We start from the raw sequence: 19,153 nt of genomic DNA on the forward strand, positions 1-19,153 counted from the left end.
AGGACAGTGCAGTGGTGACAGGTTCCTCTATTCAGCTTATCAGAACTTGCATAGTGCTAGGACAGTGCAGTGGTGTTGGGTTCCTCTATTCAGCTTATCAGACCTTGCATAGTGCAAGGACAGTGCAGTGGTGTCTGGTTCCTCTATTCAGCTTATCAGAGCTTGCATAGTGCTAGGACAGTGCAGTGGTGTCTGGTTCCTCTATTCAGCTTATCAGACCTTGCATAGAGCTAGGACAGTGCAGTGGTGTCGGGTTCCTCTTTTCAGCTTATCAGACATTGCATAGTGCTAGGACAGTGCAGTGGTGTCAGGTTTCTCTATTCAGCTTATCAGACCTTGCATAGTGCTAGGACAGTGCAGTGGTGGCGGGTTCCCCTATTCAGCTTATCAGACATTGCATAGTGCTAGGACAGTGCAGTGGTGACAGGTTCCTCTATTCAGCTTATCAGAACTTGCATAGTGCTAGGACAGTGCAGTGGTGTTGGGTTCCTCTATTCTGCTTATCAGACCTTGCATAGTGCAAGGACAGTGCAGTGGTGTCTGGTTCCTCTATTCAGCTTATCAGAGCTTGCATAGTGCTAGGACAGTGCAGTGGTGTCTGGTTCCTCTATTCAGCTTATCAGACCTTGCATAGTGCTAGGACAGTGCAGTGGTGACGGGTTCCTCTATTCAGCTTATCAGACCTCATATAGTGCTAGGACAGTGCAGTGGTGTCGGGTTCCTCTTTTCAGCTTATCAGACATTGCATAGTGCTAGGACAGTGCAGTGGTGTCGGGTTCCTCTATTCAGCTTATCAGACCTTGCATAGTGCTAGTACAGTGCAGGGGTGTCGGGTTCCTCTATTCAGCTTATCAGACCTTGCATAGTGCTAGGACAGTGCAGTGGTGTCGGGTTCCTCTATTCAGCTTATCAGACCTAGCATAGTGCTTGGACAGTGCAGTGGTGACAGGTTCCTCTATTCAGCTTATCAGATCTTGCATAGAGCTAGGACAGTGCAGTGGTGTCTGGTTCCTCTATTCAGCTTATTAGACCTTGCATAGTGCTAGGACAGTGCAGTGGTGTCGTGTTCCTCTATTCAACTTATCAGATCTTGCATAGAGCTAGGGCAGTGCAGTGGTGTCTGGTTCCTCTATTCAGCTTATTAGACCTTGCATAGTGCTAGGACAGTGCAGTGGTGTCGTGTTCCTCTATTAAACTTATCAGAGCTTGCATAGAGCTAGGGCAGTGCAGTGGTGTCTGGTTCCTCTATTCAGCTTATCAGACCTTGCATAGTGCTAGGACAGTGCAGTGGTGTCTGGTTCCTCTATTCTGCTTATCAGACCTTGCATAGTGCTAGGACAGTGCAGTGGTGTCGGGTTCCTCTATTCAGCTTATCAGACCTTGCATAGTGCTAGGACAGTGCAGTGGTGTCGGGTTCCTCTATTCAGCTTATCAGACCTTGCATAGTGCTAGGACAGTGCGCAGTGGTGTCGGGTTCCTCTATTCAGCTTATCAGACCTTGCATAGTGCTAGGACAGTGCAGTGGTGACAGGTTCCTCTATTCAGCTTATCAGACCTTGCATAGTGCTAGGACTATGCAGTGGTGTCGGGTTCCTCTATTCAGCTTATCAGACCTTGCATAGTGCTAGGACAGTGCAGTGGTGTCGGGTTCCTCTATTCAGCTTATCAGACCTTGCATAGTGCTAGGACAGTGCAGTGGTGACAGGTTCCTCTATTCAGCTTATCAGACCTTGCATAGTGCTAGGACAGTGCAGTGGTGTGAGGTTCCTCTATTCAGCTTATCAGACCTTGCATAGTGCTAGGACAGTGCAGTGGTGTCGGGTTCCTCTATTCAGCTTATCAGACCTTGCATAGTGCTAGGACAGTGCAGTGGTGTCGGGTTCCTCTATTCAGCTTATCAGAACTTGCATAGTGCTAGGACAGTGCAGTGGTGTTGGGTTCCTCTATTCAGCTTATCAGACCTTGCATAGTGCTAGGACAGTGCAGTGGTGTCGGGTTCCTCTATTCAGCTTATCAGAACTTGCATAGTGCTAGGACAGTGCAGTGGTGTCGGGTTCCTCTATTCAGCTTATCAGATCTTGCATAGTGCTAGGACAGTGCAGTGGTGATAGGTTCCTCTATTCAGCTTATCAGACCTTGCATAGTGCTAGGACAGTGCAGTGGTGTCGGGTTCCTCTATTCAGCTTATCAGAACTTGCATAGTGCTAGGACAGTGCAGTGGTGACGGGTTCCTCTTTTCAGCTCATCAGACCTTGCATAGTACTAGGACAGTGCAGTGGTGACGAGTTCCTCTATTCAGCTCATCAGACCTTGCATAGTGCTAGGACAGTGCAGTGGTGACAGGTTCCTCTATTCAGCTTATCAGCTCTTGCATAGTGCTAGGATAGTGCAGTGGTGAAAGGTTCCTCTATTCAACTTATCAGACATTGCATAGTGCTAGGACAGTGCAGTGGTGACGGGTTCCTCTATTCAGGTTATCAGACCTTGCATACTGCTAGGACAGTGCAGTGGTGTCGGATTCCTCTATTCAGCTTATCAGACCTTGCATAGTGCTAGGATAGTGCAGTGGTGAAAGGTTCCTCTATTCAACTTATCAGACATTGCATAGTGCTAGGACAGTGCAGTGGTGACGGGTTCCTCTATTCAGGTTATCAGACCTTTCATACTGCTAGGACAGTGCAGTGGTGTCGGATTCCTCTATTCAGCTTATCAGACCTTGCATACTGCTAGGACAGTGCAGTGGTGTCGGGTTCCTCTATTCAGCTTATCAGACCTTTCATAGTGCTAGGACAGTGCAGTGGTGAGGGGTTCCTCTATTCAGCTTATCAGACCTTGCATAGTGCTCGGACAGTGCAGTGGTGTCGGGTTCCTCTTTTCAGCTTATCAGACATTGCATAGTGCTAGGACAGTGCAGTGGTGTCGGGTTCCTCTATTCAGCTTATCAGACCTTGCATAGTGCTAGGACAGTGCAGTGGTGTCGGGTTCCTCTATTCAGCTTATCAGAACTTGCATAGTGCTAGGACAGTGCAGTGGTGTTGGGTTCCTCTATTCAGCTTATCAGACCTTGCATAGTGTTAGGACAGTGCAGTGGTGTCGCGTTCCTCTATTCAGCTTATCAGACCTTGCATAGTGCTAGGACAGTGCAGTGGTGACGGGTTCCTCTTTTCAGCTCATCAGACCTTGCATAGTACTAGGACAGTGCAGTGGTGACGAGTTCCTCTATTCAGCTCATCAGACCTTGCATAGTGCTAGGACAGTGCAGTGGTGACAGGTTCCTCTATTCAGCTTATCAGCTCTTGCATAGTGCTAGGATAGTGCAGTGGTGAAAGGTTCCTCTATTCAACTTATCAGACATTGCATAGTGCTAGGACAGTGCAGTGGTGACGGGTTCCTCTATTCAGGTTATCAGACCTTGCATACTGCTAGGACAGTGCAGTGGTGTCGGATTCCTCTATTCAGCTTATCAGACCTTGCATAGTGCTAGGATAGTGCAGTGGTGAAAGGTTCCTCTATTCAACTTATCAGACATTGCATAGTGCTAGGACAGTGCAGTGGTGACGGGTTCCTCTATTCAGGTTATCAGACCTTGCATACTGCTAGGACAGTGCAGTGGTGTCGGATTCCTCTATTCAGCTTATCAGACCTTGCATACTGCTAGGACAGTGCAGTGGTGTCGGGTTCCTCTATTCAGCTTATCAGACCTTTCATAGTGCTAGGACAGTGCAGTGGTGAGGGGTTCCTCTATTCAGCTTATCAGACCTTGCATAGTGCTCGGACAGTGCAGTGGTGTCGGGTTCCTCTTTTCAGCTTATCAGACATTGCATAGTGCTAGGACAGTGCAGTGGTGTCGGGTTCCTCTATTCAGCTTATCAGACCTTGCATAGTGCTAGGACAGTGCAGTGGTGTCAGGTTCCTCTATTCAGCTTATCAGACCTTGCATAGCGCTAGGACAGTGCAGTGGTGACAGGTTCCTCTATTCAGCTTATCAGACCTTGCATAGTGCTAGGACAGTGCAGTGGTGTCAGGTTCCTCTATTCAGCTTATCAGACCTTGCATAGCGCTAGGACAGTGCAGTGGTGACAGGTTCCTCTATTCAGCTTATCAGACCTTGCATAGTGCTAGGACAGTGCAGTGGTGTCGGGTTCCTCTATTCAGCTTATCAGACCTTGCATAGTGCTAGGACAGTGCAGTGGTGTCAGGTTTCTCTATTCAGCTTATCAGACCTTGCATAGTGCTAGGACAGTGCAGTGGTGGCGGGTTCCCCTATTCAGCTTATCAGACATTGCATAGTGCTAGGACAGTGCAGTGGTGTCGGGTTCCTCTATTCAGCTTATCAGACCTTGAATAGTGCTAGGACAGTGCAGTGGTGTCGGGTTCCTCTATTCAGCTTATCAGAACTTGCATAGTGCTATAACAGTGCAGTGGTGTTGGGTTCCTCTATTCAGCTTATCAGACCTTGCATAGTGCAAGGACAGTGCAGTGGTGTCTGGTTCCTCTATTCAGCTTATCAGAGCTTGCATAGTGCTAGGACAGTGCAGTGGTGTCTGGTTCCTCTATTCAGCTTATCAGACCTTGCATAGTGCTAGGACAGTGCAGTGGTGTCGGGTTCCTCTTTTCAGCTTATCAGACATTGCATAGTGCTAGGACAGTGCAGTGGTGTCGGGTTCCTCTATTCAGCTTATCAGACCTTGAATAGTGCTAGGACAGTGCAGTGGTGTCGGGTTCCTCTATTCAGCTTATCAGACCTTGCATAGTGCTAGGACAGTGCAGTGGTGACGGGTTCCTCTATTCAGCTTATCAGACCTTGCACAGTGCTAGGACAGTGCAGTGGTGACGGGTTCCTCTATTCAGCTCATCAGATCTTGCACAGTGCTAGGACAGTGCAGTGGTGTCGGGTTCCCCTATTCAGCTTATCAGACCTTGCATAGTGCTAGGACAGTGCAGTGGTGATTGGTTCCTCTATTCAGCTTATCAGACCTTGTATAGTGCTAGGACAGTGCAGTGGTGTCGGGTTCCTCTATTCAGCTTATCAGATCTTGCACAGTGCTAGGACAGAGCAGTGTTGTCGGGTTCCCCTATTCAGCTTATCAGACCTTGCATATTGCTAGGACAGTACAGTGGTGATAGGTTCCTCTATTCAGCTTATCAGATCTTGCATAGTGCTAGGACAGTGCAGTGGTGACGGGTTCCTCTATTCAGCTTATCAGACCTTGCATACTGCTAGGACAGTGCAGTGGTGTCGGATTCCTCTATTCAGCTTATCAGACCTTGCATAGTGCTAGGATAGTGCAGTGGTGAAAGGTTCCTCTATTCAACTTATCAGACCTTGCATACTGCTAGGACAGTGCAGTGGTGTCGGATTCCTCTATTCAGCTTATCAGACCTTGCATACTGCTAGGACAGTGCAGTGGTGACGGGTTCCCCTATTCAGCTTACCCTATTCAGCTTATCAGACCTTGCATAGTGCTAGGACAGTGCAGTGGTGATGGGTCCTCTATTCAGCTTATCAGACCTTGCATAGTGCTAGGACAGGGCAGTGGTGTTGGGTTCCTCTAATCAGCTTATCAGATCTTGCATAGTGCTAGGACAGTGCAGTGGTGTCGGGTTCCTCTATTCAGCTTATCAGACCTAGCATAGTGCTTGGACAGTGCAGTGGTGACCGGTTCCTCTATTCAGCTTATCAGATCTTGCATAGTGCTAGGACAGTGCAGTGGTGACGGGTTCCCCTATTCAGCTTATCAGACCTTGCATAGTGCTAGGACAGTGCAGTGGTGTCGGGTTCCTCTATTCAGCTTTCCAGACCTTGCATAGTGCTTGGACAGTGCAGTGGTGTCGGGTTCCTCTATTCAGCTTATCAGACCTTGCATAGTTCTAGGAAAGTGCAGTGGTGTCGGGTTCCTCTATTCAGCTTATCAGACCTAGCATAGTGCTTATACAGTGCAGTGGTGACAGGTTCCTCTATTCAGCTTATCAGATCTTGCATAGAGCTAGGACAGTGCAGTGGTGTCTGGTTCCTCTATTCAGCTTATTAGACCTTGCATAGTGCTAGGACAGTGCAGTGGTGTCGTGTTCCTCTATTCAACTTATCAGATCTTGCATAGAGCTAGGACAGTGCAGTGGTGTCTGGTTCCTCTATTCAGCTTATCAGACCTTGCATAGTGCTAGGACAGTGCAGTGGTGTCGGGTTCCTCTATTCAGCTTATCAGACCTTGCATAGTGCTAGGACAGTGCAGTGGTGTCGGGTTCCTCTATTCAGCTTATCAGACCTTGCATAGTGCTAGGACAGTGCAGTGGTGTCGGGTTCCTCTATTCAGCTTATCAGACCTTGCATAGTGCTAGGACAGTGCGCAGTGGTGTCGGGTTCCTCTATTCAGCTTATCAGACCTTGCATAGTGCTAGGACAGTGCAGTGGTGACAGGTTCCTCTATTCAGCTTATCAGACCTTGTATAGTGCTAGGACTATGCAGTGGTGTCGGGTTCCTCTATTCAGCTTATCAGACCTTGCATAGTGCTAGGACAGTGCAGTGGTGTCGGGTTCCTCTATTCAGCTTATCAGACCTTGCATAGTGCTAGGACAGTGCAGTGGTGACAGGTTCCTCTATTCAGCTTATCAGACCTTGCATAGTGCTAGGACAGTGCAGTGGTGTGAGGTTCCTCTATTCAGCTTATCAGACCTTGCATAGTGCTAGGACAGTGCAGTGGTGTCGGGTTCCTCTATTCAGCTTATCAGACCTTGCATAGTGCTAGGACAGTGCAGTGGTGTCGGGTTCCTCTATTCAGCTTATCAGAACTTGCATAGTGCTAGGACAGTGCAGTGGTGTTGGGTTCCTCTATTCAGCTTATCAGACCTTGCATAGTGCTAGGACAGTGCAGTGGTGTCGGGTTCCTCTATTCAGCTTATCAGACCTTGCATTGAGCTATGACAGTGCAGTGGTGACGGGTTCCTCTATTCAGCTTATCAGACCTTGCATAGTGCTAGGACAGTGCAGTGGTGACAGGTTCCTCTATTCAGCTTATCAGACCTTGTATAGTGCTAGGACTATGCAGTGGTGTCGGGTTCCTCTATTCAGCTTATCAGACCTTGCATAGTGCTAGGACAGTGCAGTGGTGTCGGGTTCCTCTATTCAGCTTATCAGACCTTGCATAGTGCTAGGACAGTGCAGTGGTGACAGGTTCCTCTATTCAGCTTATCAGACCTTGCATAGTGCTAGGACAGTGCAGTGGTGTGAGGTTCCTCTATTCAGCTTATCAGACCTTGCATAGTGCTAGGACAGTGCAGTGGTGTCGGGTTCCTCTATTCAGCTTATCAGACCTTGCATAGTGCTAGGACAGTGCAGTGGTGTCGGGTTCCTCTATTCAGCTTATCAGACCTTGCATAGTGCTAGGACAGTGCAGTGGTGTCAGGTTCCTCTATTCAGCTTATCAGACCTTGCATTGAGCTATGACAGTGCAGTGGTGACGGGTTCCTCTATTCAGCTTATCAGACCTTGCATAGTGCTAGGACAGTGCAGTGGTGACGAGTTCCTCTATTCAGCTCATCAGACCTTGCATAGTGCTAGGACAGTGCAGTGGTGACAGGTTCCTCTATTCAGCTTATCAGCTCTTGCATAGTGCTAGGATAGTGCAGTGGTGAAAGGTTCCTCTATTCAACTTATCAGACATTGCATAGTGCTAGGACAGTGCAGTGGTGACGGGTTCCTCTATTCAGGTTATCAGACCTTGCATACTGCTAGGACAGTGCAGTGGTGTCGGATTCCTCTATTCAGCTTATCAGACCTTGCATACTGCTAGGACAGTGCAGTGGTGTCGGGTTCCTCTATTCAGCTTATCAGACCTTGCATAGTGCTGGGACAGTGCAGTGGTGTCGGGTTCCTCTATTCAGCTTATCAGACATTGCATAGTGCTAGGACAGTGCAGTGGTGACGGGTTCCTCTATTTAGCTCATCAGACCTTGCATAGTGCTAGGACAGTGCAGTGGTGTCGGGTTCCCCTATTCAGCTTATCAGACCTTGCATAGTGCTAGGACAGTGCAGTGGTGACAGGTTCCTCTATTCAGGTTATCAGACCACTGCACTGTCCTAGCACTATGTGAGGTCTGATGAGATGAATTCTCTTTTACTACCACTATTTGCCATTACTAAGTCCATTTTAACTTCTAAAGGGCTTCAGAAAAAAAAACGTAAACTTTGATAGTATTCCTTTAAGAAGCAACGTTTTTGTCTTGCATACCATTCTAGTAAGAGGGCTTGTTGGTCCTTTGTAGCCCCTTACACACTCCTGGGAGTTCTGGTTCACCATGAGCTTGCTGGGCAATGTGTCAATGTGAGCTGGAGTAACAGGAGGACAGCGGATGTGATGTAACATGTGCTGTGACTTCCCATCCTTGTCATGGCTATCTATGCCACGTGTGATTTCTGTCAATGCGATGGACACAGCATACATCTCCACACTACTGATGGACGAACATCGCGAATTAATGTTTACAGACTATTCATAGACTCTTATGCAAATGTTTCCCAACAGAACGTTCGCGGGGGACTCCATTGCCTTTCATACTATCCAAAAACCAGGGCAGCTGCATGGCGGATGGGGAAAAATAGCAAAATGTATCTCCAAAATATGTATTTTACACAAAGGCTTTATTTAGAGGCAGAGGCTATAAACAGAACCAGAGACAATGTAGAAATAGACTTATACATACCTGGGGCTTCCTCCAGCTCCATAAGCCTGGATCGCTCCCACGCCGGCATCCTCCGCTGCCTCTGTCCACCGGTACCGGGTCCCGTACTTTCGGCCAGTCGAGCCAGACGACGCAAGCACAGTGCGCTCCCTCCGTACTGCGCAGGTGCATGCATACAAAGCCGGAGGAAGCCCCTGCGCATGCGTACAACCGGTCGCGTCCGATGGAAGTGACGGGACCCGCTACCGGCGATAGAGGCAGCGGAGGATGGTGGCGTGGGAGCAATCCAGGCTTTTGGAGCTAGAGGAAGCCCCAAATATGTATAACACCTTTTTCGATTTTCAGGTATGCTTCGTCTCTGGTTCCCTGTAAATATTTGGCTTATACCTGCCTAATTTTTTTAAGTACACAGCAATCACAAAATATGCTGCTTGTGCAGTGTGGGCCTAACACTGCACTACAAGTTCAACAGTGATGTGAAAGGCTTTGTGTGACGATGTCAGGTGACAATATTGTTACAGTACAATACGGTCACTCAACCACTATTTTTGCACAGTGACAGGCTGTAACAGCCACACACTACACTATACTAAACAGGTGATGTAAATAAGCTACACACCACAAACAACAACAAAATAACAGCAGGATCAGTCCGCAAAAGGACTTTTGGGTCCCTAGTTGGAGATCTGCAAAAAGCAGAACACCTATGGAGGCAGCAGCACAGCACTGAATAACACAGAACACTGTCAGCAAGCTATCTCTCTGTCCCCCAATCAGCAGCACAGCTCTCCCTACACTGACCCCAGGCACACAGCTACACAGCACTGAATAACACAGAACACTGTCAGCAAGCTATCTCTCTGTCTCTCAATCAGCAGCACAGCTCTCCCTACACTGACTCCAGGCACACAGCTACACAGCACTGAATAACACAGAACACTGTCAGCAAGCTATCTCTCTGTCCCTCAATCAGCAGCACAACTCTCCCTACACTGACTCCAGGCACACAGCTACACAGCACTGAATAACACAGAACACTGTCAGCAAGCTATCTCTCTGTCCCTCAATCAGCAGCACAACTCTCCCTACACTGACCCCAGGCACACAGCTACACAGCACTGAATAACACAGAACACTGTCAGCAAGCTATCTCTCTGTCCCCCAATCAGCAGCACAACTCTCCCTACACTGACCCCAGGCACACAGCTACACAGCACTGAATAACACAGAACACTGTCAGCAAGCTATCTCTCTGTCCCTCAATCAGCAGCACAGCTCCCCCTACACTGACTCCAGGCACACAGCTACACAGCACTGAATAACACAGAACACTGTCAGCAAGCTATCTCTCTGTCCCTCAGTCAGCAGCACAGCTCTCCCTACACTGACCCCAGGCACACAGCTACACAGCACTGAATAACACAGAACACTGTCAGCAAGCTATCTCTCTGTCCCTCAGTCAGCAGCACAGCTCTCCCTACACTGACCCCAGGCACACAGCTACACAGCACTGAATAACACAGAACACTGTCAGCAAGCTATCTCTCTGTCCCTCAATCAGCAGCACAGCTCCCCCTACACTGACTGAAGGCACACAGCTACACAGCACTGAATAACTCAGAACAATGTCAGCAAGCTATCTCTCTGTCCCTCAATCAGCAGCACAGCTCCCCCTACACTGACTCCAGGCACACAGCTACACTGCACTGAATAACACAGATCACTGTCAGCAAGCTATCTCTCTGTCCCCCAATCAGCAGCACAGCTCTCCCTACACTGACTGAAGGCACACAGCTACACAGCACTGAAAAACACAGAACACTGTCAGCAAGCTATCTCTCTGTCCCTCAATCAGCAGCACAGCTCCCCCTACACTGACTGAAGGGACACAGCTACACAGCACTGAATAACACAGAACACTGTCAGCAAGCTATCTCTCTGTCCCTCAATCAGCAGCACAGATCTCCCTACACTGACTCTAGTCTGACTGTAACATGACTGCTAGATTTGTTTCTTTTACAGGCGTGTGTGGCCCATATGGTAAAAATGCTTAATTGGCTGTCCTGACTTGAAGCAGGAAAAAAGCGAAGCAGGCACCACCAGGGGAGGGATCTGTGTGACAGTAGTGCTCAGTTTAGCCATAGTGAATATTACAGTACAGGAAATACTACCGACATTTTACTATAAAAATCCAGTCATAGAATATGGCTTATTTTAGCGATATTCTACTAGCAGCAATCCCCTGCGCCCTTTTTTCCAGGCGTCTTTTTTCATGTATACATTTTCACTTTCAGGGCTGTGGAGTCGGAGTCGGAGTCGTGGAGTCGGAGTCGTGGAGTCGGGCAATTTTGGGTGCCTGGAGTCGGAGTCGGAGTCGGGAAAAAATGCACCGACTCCGACTCCGACTCCTAATGAATTTGTAACTGTAATTAAAATAGAAAATAAAATAAACTTTTCTATTTCTCAGATAATAGTCATTAAAAATAATGTATATATACAGTATATATACAGTAATAGCTGTGCTTAGTCCACAAAAATGAAATAAACCAATCAAAATTAGTTACTTGTGCTGCTTCAGTAAAGCAATCCCCGTATTTTTAAGGTCAGATATACATATCTGATTGTGACTGTATATATTATGTGTACACAGGAATCTCTTATATATACTAAATAACATCTATGCTGTAAGAATAAAGCCTGATGTGTAGCCATATCACTAATAGAGATGGTCAATGAGATGGAAATAATTCTGCATTGATGCTGATTTATGCAAATGTATGCACTCCCTTTGCTGATGAAATCAAATAATTTGATATGTTGTTAAAATTTGGTTTGGTGACTACAAATTAAAGGGTAACTGAGACGGATGAAAAGTAAAGTTTTATACATACCTGGGGCTTCCCCCAGCCCCCTTCAGGCTAATCAGTCCCTCGCTGTCCTCCACCACCCGGATCTTCTGCTATGAGTCCTGGTAATTCAGCCAGTCAGCGCTGTCCGGCCGCATGCCGCTCCCACAGCCAGGAACATTCTGCACCTGCGCAATAGTGCTGCACAGGTGTAGGATGCTCCTGGTGGCGGAGTGTGTGCATGCGCACTGCGCCCGACTGGCTCAAGTACCTGGACTCATAGCAGAAGATCCTCGTGGTGGAGGAGGACAACGAGGGACTGATTATCCTGAAAGCGGCTGGAGGAAGCCCCAGGTATGTATAAAACGTTAATTTCATCTGTCTCAGGTTTACTTTGTTACACAGTAGTACTATACTCTACATATGCACTCCCCACAGAGCTGCAGGGAATCCACTGAGAATGCTGTGCACATTGAACACAGAGGTGTTGTCTGTTTACAATCTCCTAATTCCCCTGCAGAGTACCTGCACATCACTCTTACATGTACCCACACTTACATTGCCTAGGGCCTGATAGATGTTCTTTGTTCCGGTTTGTACCTTTTACAAGTACTCTTACCAAGGACTAGTTTTAGTCTAAAGGGAATAAATATAGTAGTCTACATATCCTTCTCACTTCAGTTGTCTTGTAAAATTCCTAAGCGTTGGCAGTTAAGAGACGAATTTCATGTTACATACTTTTAATCAACAAAATTGTAATATGCAAATTAGAGGAGTCGGAGTCGAGGAGTCGGAGTCGGTGGAATCCTAAACTGAGGAGTCGGAGTCGGTGGATTTTTGGACCGACTCCACAGCCCCAGGGTCAAAATATGGCACCATGTTAAAGTATGGGGCGAACGCGAACCTAGCATAAGGTTTGCAATAAATACCAACGGCTAATGTTTGCTGTGAACTGTCCACTGATGTGAACTGCAGGCAATCACTAGTCAGAATATGCTTAGCAAGGGATCCATTGACATGTCCATTTGCCGGTTGCAGGCTTAGTGAGAACAGAGCCTGATACACTCAGGAGATGGGAGGAGTCAGGCAGTGGGTGCAGGGCACTAAAGCAAGCCTGACATACTGAGGTGATGGGAGGAGTCAGGCAGTAGGTGCAGGGCACTAGAGCAATCCTGACATACTGAGGTTATGGGAGGAGTCAGGCAGTGGGTGCAGGGTAGTAAAGCAATCCTGACATACTGAGGTGATGGGAGGAGTCAGGCAGTGGGTGCAGGGCACTAGAGCAATCCTGACATACTGAGGTTATGGGAGGAGTCAGGCAGTGGGTGCAGGGTAGTAAAGCAAGCCTGACATACTGAGGTAATGGGAGGAGTCAGGCAGTGGGGGCAGTGTAGTTAAGTAATCCTGACATACTGAGGTGATGGGAGGAGTCAGGCAGTTGGTGCTGGGTAGTAAAGCATGCCTGACATACTGAGGTGATGGGAGGAGTCAGGCAGTGGGCGGGCACTAAAGCAAGCCCGTCAGCCATTTTACACTGGTGGCCGCTTTTTCCGAGGCTGCATTGCTTTATAGCCATACTTGTGGGTGTGTAAACCCAGCGCTGCATACTCACCTACAGATGATGTCACAACACTCCGCCTCTGGGTGTAAGGCTGTGCGCCTCAGCTGTGTCAGACACAGGAAGAGCTGAGACGCAGGCAATTCCCCATAGATCTAAGCAACCAGGGATCACACTAAGGTGGCTGAACAATGACATAAGGGCATCAGCGCTGGAACTAAATTAGCAGAAATGTAACACTATTAGGTAATCAGTGCTGCTGACACCAGCAAGCGGCCCCTGCTAAAGTGTCAGAGGAAAGGAGGGCAGCCCAGTGTGAGAGAATAAAGAGACCTTTCCCTTCCCCAGGGTGTCTGTACTGCTATTGTTAGTAAGCTGTCACCCAATACTGTCATGAATGATAGTTATAGATGGCAAAAATCTAACATGAGCACATAGCATAACCCCTAATATGGCCAGTCTATGAGCAGTGACATAACAGCAATACAGATACACATTTATTCTATATACACTGCTGATTACTCACCTGTTCTGCCCTCTGTAACATTGTCCTCCTCTTTACTTGTCCTCATCATGTCCCCCTCCTCCATAGACTGCTGATCACTCCTCACATACGTCTCTTCTTCCTCTTTACATGTCCTCATCATGTCACCCTCCTCCATAGACTGCTGATCACTCCTCACGTATGTCTCTTCTTCCTCTTTACTTGTCCTCATCATGTCACCCTCCTCCATAGACTGCGGATCACTCCTCACATATGTCTCTTCTTCCTCTTTACTTGTCCTCATGTCACCCTCCTCCATAGACTGCTGATCACTCCTCACATACGTCTCTTCTTCTTCCTCTTTACTTGTCCTCATCATGTCAACCTCCTCTATAGACTGCTGATCACTCCTCACATATGTCTCTTCTTCTTCCTCTTTACTTGTCCTCATGTCACCCTCCTCCATAGACTGCTGATCACTCCTCACATACATATCTTCTTCCTCTTTAATTGTTCTTATCATGTCACCCTCCTCCATAGACTGCTGATCACTCCTCACATACGTCTCTTCTTCTTCCTCTTTACATGTCATCAGGTCACCCTCCTTCATAGACTGCTGATCACTCCTCACATACGTCTCTTCTTCCTCTTTACATGTCCTCATCATGTCACCCTCCTCCATAGACTGCTGATCACTCCTCACATACGTCTCTTCTTCCTCTTTACATGTCCTCATCATGTCACCCTCCTCCATAGACTGCTGATCACTCCTCACATACGTCTCTTCTTCTTCCTCTTTACTTGTCCTCATCATGTCTCCCTCCTCCATAGACTGCTGATCACTCCTCACATATGTCTCCTCTTCTTCCTCTTTACTTGTCCTCATCATGTCACCCTCCTCCATACACTGCTGATCACTCCTCACATATGTCTCTTCTTCTTCCTCTTTACATGTCCTCATCATGTCACCCTCCACCATAGACTGCTGATCACTCCTCACATACGTCTCTTCTTCTTCCTCTTTACTTGTCCTCATCATGTCACCCTCCTCCATAGACTGCTGATCACTCCTCACATACGTCTCCTCTTCTTCCTCTTTACATGTCCCCATCATGTCACCCTCCTCCATAGACTGCTGATCACTCCTCACATACGTCTCTTCTTCCTCTTTACATGTCCTCATCATGTCACCCTCCTCCATAGACTGCTGATCACTCCTCACGTATGTCTCTTCTTCTTCCTCTTTACTTGTCCTCATCATGTCACCCTCCTCCATAGACTGCTGATCACTCCTCACATACGTCTCTTCTTCTTCTTCCTCTTTACTTGTCCTCATCATGTCACCCTCCTCCATAGACTGCTGATCACTCCTCACATACGTCTCTTCTTCTTCCTCTTTACTTGTCCTCATCATGTCACCCTCCTCCATAGACTGCTGATCACTCCTCACATACGTCTCTTCTTCTTCCTCTTTACTTGTCCTCATCATGTCACCCTCCTCCATAGACTGCTGATCACTCCTCACATACGTCTCTTCTTCTTCCTCTTTACTTGTCCCCAACATGTCACCCTCCTCCATAGACTGCTGATCACTCCTCACATACGTCTCTTCTTCTTCCTCTTTACTTGTCCTCATGTCACCCTCCTCCATAGACTGCTGATCACTCCTCACATACATATCTTCTTCCTCTTTAATTGTTCTTATCATGTCACCCTCCTCCATAGACTGCTGATCACTCCTCACATACGTCTCTTCTTCTTCCTCTTTACTTGTCCTCATCATGTCACCCTCCTCTATAGACTGCTGATCACTCCTCACATATGTCTCTTCTTCTTCCTCTTTACTTGTCCTCATGTCACCCTCCTCCATAGACTGCTGATCACTCCTCACATACATATCTTCTTCCTCTTTACTTGTCCTCATGTCACCCTCCTCCATAGACTGCTGATCACTCCTCACATATGTCTCTTCTTCTTCCTCTTTACTTGTCCTCATGTCACCCTCCTCCATAGACTGCTGATCACTCCTCACATACATATCTTCTTCCTCTTTACTTGTCCTCATCATGTCACCCTCCTCCATAGACTGCTGATCACTCCTCACATACGTCTCTTCTTCTTCCTCTTTCACCACATCATTTCCTTGTATAAGTTCTCCATCCTAAGTGCACAAAGTGAGAGATAATGTACAATGTAAAACACAGATAACAGCGTACTCAGGAGAAAAGAATGTGTCATGGTTTGTAGCCTCTGGGGACCCTCAGCCCCACCTACCTGATAATGCCGGGGGATGGTGGGATCTTCCTGAGGACACTGCAGGGAATAAAGAGGACCTGTACATCTCTCTGGTGGATTTCTGTTACTGGATACATCTGTAGGAAACACACACACTGACTGAATACATTGTCTCTATGTGATTATCAGATGATGGGGGATCTAGGTGGGCAATCCTGGGAATAAAGAGGACCTGTACATCTCTCTGGTGGGTTTCTGTTACTGGACACATCTGTAGGAAACACACACACTGACTGAATACATAGGGCCTGATTCACAAAGCGGTGCTAACAGTTAGCACACTGGTGAAAAGCTCTTTATCACGCCTAAACTCAGTTTAGGCATGATAAGTTTAGGCATGATAACTATAGCACCAACTGCCTTAGCACCGCAGTGCACAGCTGATCAAAAGTTTTGCGCTAGCAAAGTCTGGTGCACTTCGCATAGAGTTTAATGGCGCTGCTTTCCGCACGGGATTTTCCGCGCGATCTAAACTTATCATGCCTAAACTTATCATGCCTAAACTCATCACGCCTAAACTGGCTTTTCACCAGCGTGATGCAATGGTTATCACGCCTAAAGTCTCTAACTGGGTTAGCACCGCTTTGTGAATCAAGCCCCTTGTGTTCTTCTATATACTGACACCCCTCAATGGAGGAACAGAAAGCAACATCCTGACACCTTTCAGAAACCTGACACATACAATGATACAGTCACCACCCAGACACACCCCTTGCTGTTACTGCATAATATCCCATAATTCCCAGCACCGCTCACCTCTCCTATCAGCAGCTCCATCATCTTCCTGGTGATTTCCAGAATCTTCTCCTTATTGTGTCTCCCAGAGTGAGGTGGGGGCACTGTGATGGTCACATGATCACCAGACTTCACTGGATGAAAACTCTGTATAGAAAGACCAACAATAAAGTCACATGATCTCCCAGAATCCTCCTCACCTCCCCAGTCAGCTGTGTAAGGGGCGGGAAAAGGTTACCCAGCACTAGAGGTGGAGAGTTCAAAGTGCCCCCCTCCGGTTGTGTAGTCTCCCCTCCCCCCAGTGTAGGTAGCAGATGGAGCCCCAGTATTACAGGAAAACTCATTTATAAAAATATTTATTTTGAACCTCTAAAGGGATGTTCATAAATGATTTCTCCTTTGTGGGTGGGGAGTGGCAGCATAAAAGTTACTTAGAAGAAGACAGCAGCGCTAAACCTGCACATTAATCAAAAAATCCAATTTAGTGGGCATGCTGTGGGTTTTCAGCAGTACCGATATATAAGGCAGCATGGTGGCGTAGTGGTTAGCTGTCTCGCCTTGCATCACTGGGTCCCCAATCACAGCCAAGGCACTATCTGCATGGAGTTTGTATGTTCTCCCCATGTCTGTGTGGGTTTCCTCCATGCACTCCGGTTTCCTCCTACGTGCCAAAAACAAGGTAAGTTAACTGTCTCCCCTAAATTGCCCCTAGACTATGATACATACATAGACTACAGACATATGTCTCTGGTAGGGATTAGACAGTGAGCACCTCTGAGGGACAAGACAATATGTACTCTGGACAGCGCTGCGGAAGATGTTGGCGCTATATAAATACTAAATAATAATAAGACAGTTTAAATGTAGTGGTGGGTTTAGTAAATGCAGCACTGTTCAATATCCGTCCTGTGTACCAGCAATAAAAAGGCTCAAGATATCGCATTTACATGGAACTTAATTGCCACCACCAACCACCGTGTCTTTCAATATTACAAAACCTTGCTGTGCTCTGTGATTGTGAGAAAACCTTGCGCCCCCCCCTTATACACAATGCTCAGCAGATATACAGCCAGTCAGGTGTTACACAGCATCTACTTGTACCCAAACTGGACTGAAGGCTGGTGAAGATAACCTCAGAAAATCAGAGACACACTCAGAAGCATCCAGAGTTTGCCAGCATGTAAAAGTATGTGTGGTCATCAGGCCGGGTCTCCTGCAGTATGTGTGGTTATCAGGCCTGGTCTCCTGCAGCGTCATATATTACCCTGCAGTATGTGTGGTCATCAGGCCGGGTCTCCTGCAGTACGTGTGGTCATCAGGCCTGGTCTCCTGCAGCGTCATGCATTAACCTGCAGTATGTGTGGTCATCAGGCCTGGTCTCCTGCAGTGTCATACATTACCCTGCAGTATGTGTGGCCATCAGGCCTGGTCTCCTGCAGCATCATACATTACCCTGCAGCATGTGTGGTCATCAGGCCTGATCTCCTGCAGTGTCTTACTTTACCCTGTAGTATGTGTGGTCATCAGGCCTGGTCTCCTGTAGCATCATACATTACCCTGCAGTATGTGTGGTCATCAGGCCTGGTCTCCTGCAGCGTCTTACATTACCCTGCAGTATGTGTGGTCATCAGGCCTGGTCTCCTGCAGCGTCTTACATTACCCTGCAGTATGTGTGGTCATCAGGCCTGGTCTCCTGTAGCATCATACATTACCCTGCAGTATGTGTGGTCCCGAGGCCAGGTCTCCTGCAGCGTCTTACATTACCCTGCAGTATGTGTGGTCCCGAGGCCAGGTCTCCTGCAGTGTCTTACATTACCCTGCAGTATGTGTGGTCATGAGACCTGGTCTCCTGCAGCATCATACATTACCCTGCAGTATGTGTGGTCATCAGGCCTGGTTTCCTGCAGCGTCATACATTACCCTGCAGTATATGTGGTCATCAGGCCTGGTTTCCTGCAGCGTCATACATTACCCTGCAGTATGTTTGGTCATCAGGCCTGGTCTCCTGCAGCATCATAAATTACAACAGCATCATAGATTACCCATAACCCTGCAGTATGTATGGTCACCAGGCCTGGTCTTTTGCAGCGTCATACATTACCCTGCACTATGTGTGGTCATGAGGCCTGGTCTCTTGCAGCGTCATACATTACCCTGCACTATGTGTGGTCATCAGGTTTGGTCTCCTGCAGTATATGTGGTTATATATATATTTGGTATATATTGGGCAGAGGTCAGGGTGGACATACTTGTTGTATATTGGGCAGAGCAGAAGTCGGGGTGGACATACTTGTTATATGTTGGGCAGAGCAGAGGTCGCGGTGGACATACTTGTTATATATTGGGCAGAGCAGAGGTCGGGGTGGACATACTTGTTATATATTGGGCAGAGCAGAGGTCGGGGTGGACATACTTGTTATATATTGGGCAGAGCAGAGGTCGGGGTGGGCATACTTGTTATATATTGGGCAGAGCAGAGGTCGGGGTGGGCATACTTGTTATATATTGGGCAGAGCAGAGGTCGGGGTGGACATACTTGTTATATATTGGGCAGA

General features: G+C 47.6%; 1 protein-coding gene across 1 annotated transcript in view; it reads right to left on the minus strand.

Moving 5' to 3' along the window:
- LOC137535553 (zinc finger protein 271-like) overlaps positions 1-14,956 on the minus strand; it is a 33,555-nt gene extending 18,599 nt beyond the window's left edge. The window contains exon 1 of the mRNA XM_068257385.1: positions 13,611-14,956. Within this exon, the coding sequence (XP_068113486.1) occupies positions 13,611-14,922 (1,312 nt within the window). The 5' untranslated portion in view covers positions 14,923-14,956. The remainder of the gene's footprint in view (positions 1-13,610) is intronic.
- Positions 14,957-19,153: the final 4,197 nt, after the last annotated feature.

This window comes from Hyperolius riggenbachi, chromosome 10 (assembly GCF_040937935.1).
Source record: "Hyperolius riggenbachi isolate aHypRig1 chromosome 10, aHypRig1.pri, whole genome shotgun sequence".
In the NCBI taxonomy this organism is placed as follows: Eukaryota; Metazoa; Chordata; class Amphibia; order Anura; family Hyperoliidae; genus Hyperolius; species Hyperolius riggenbachi.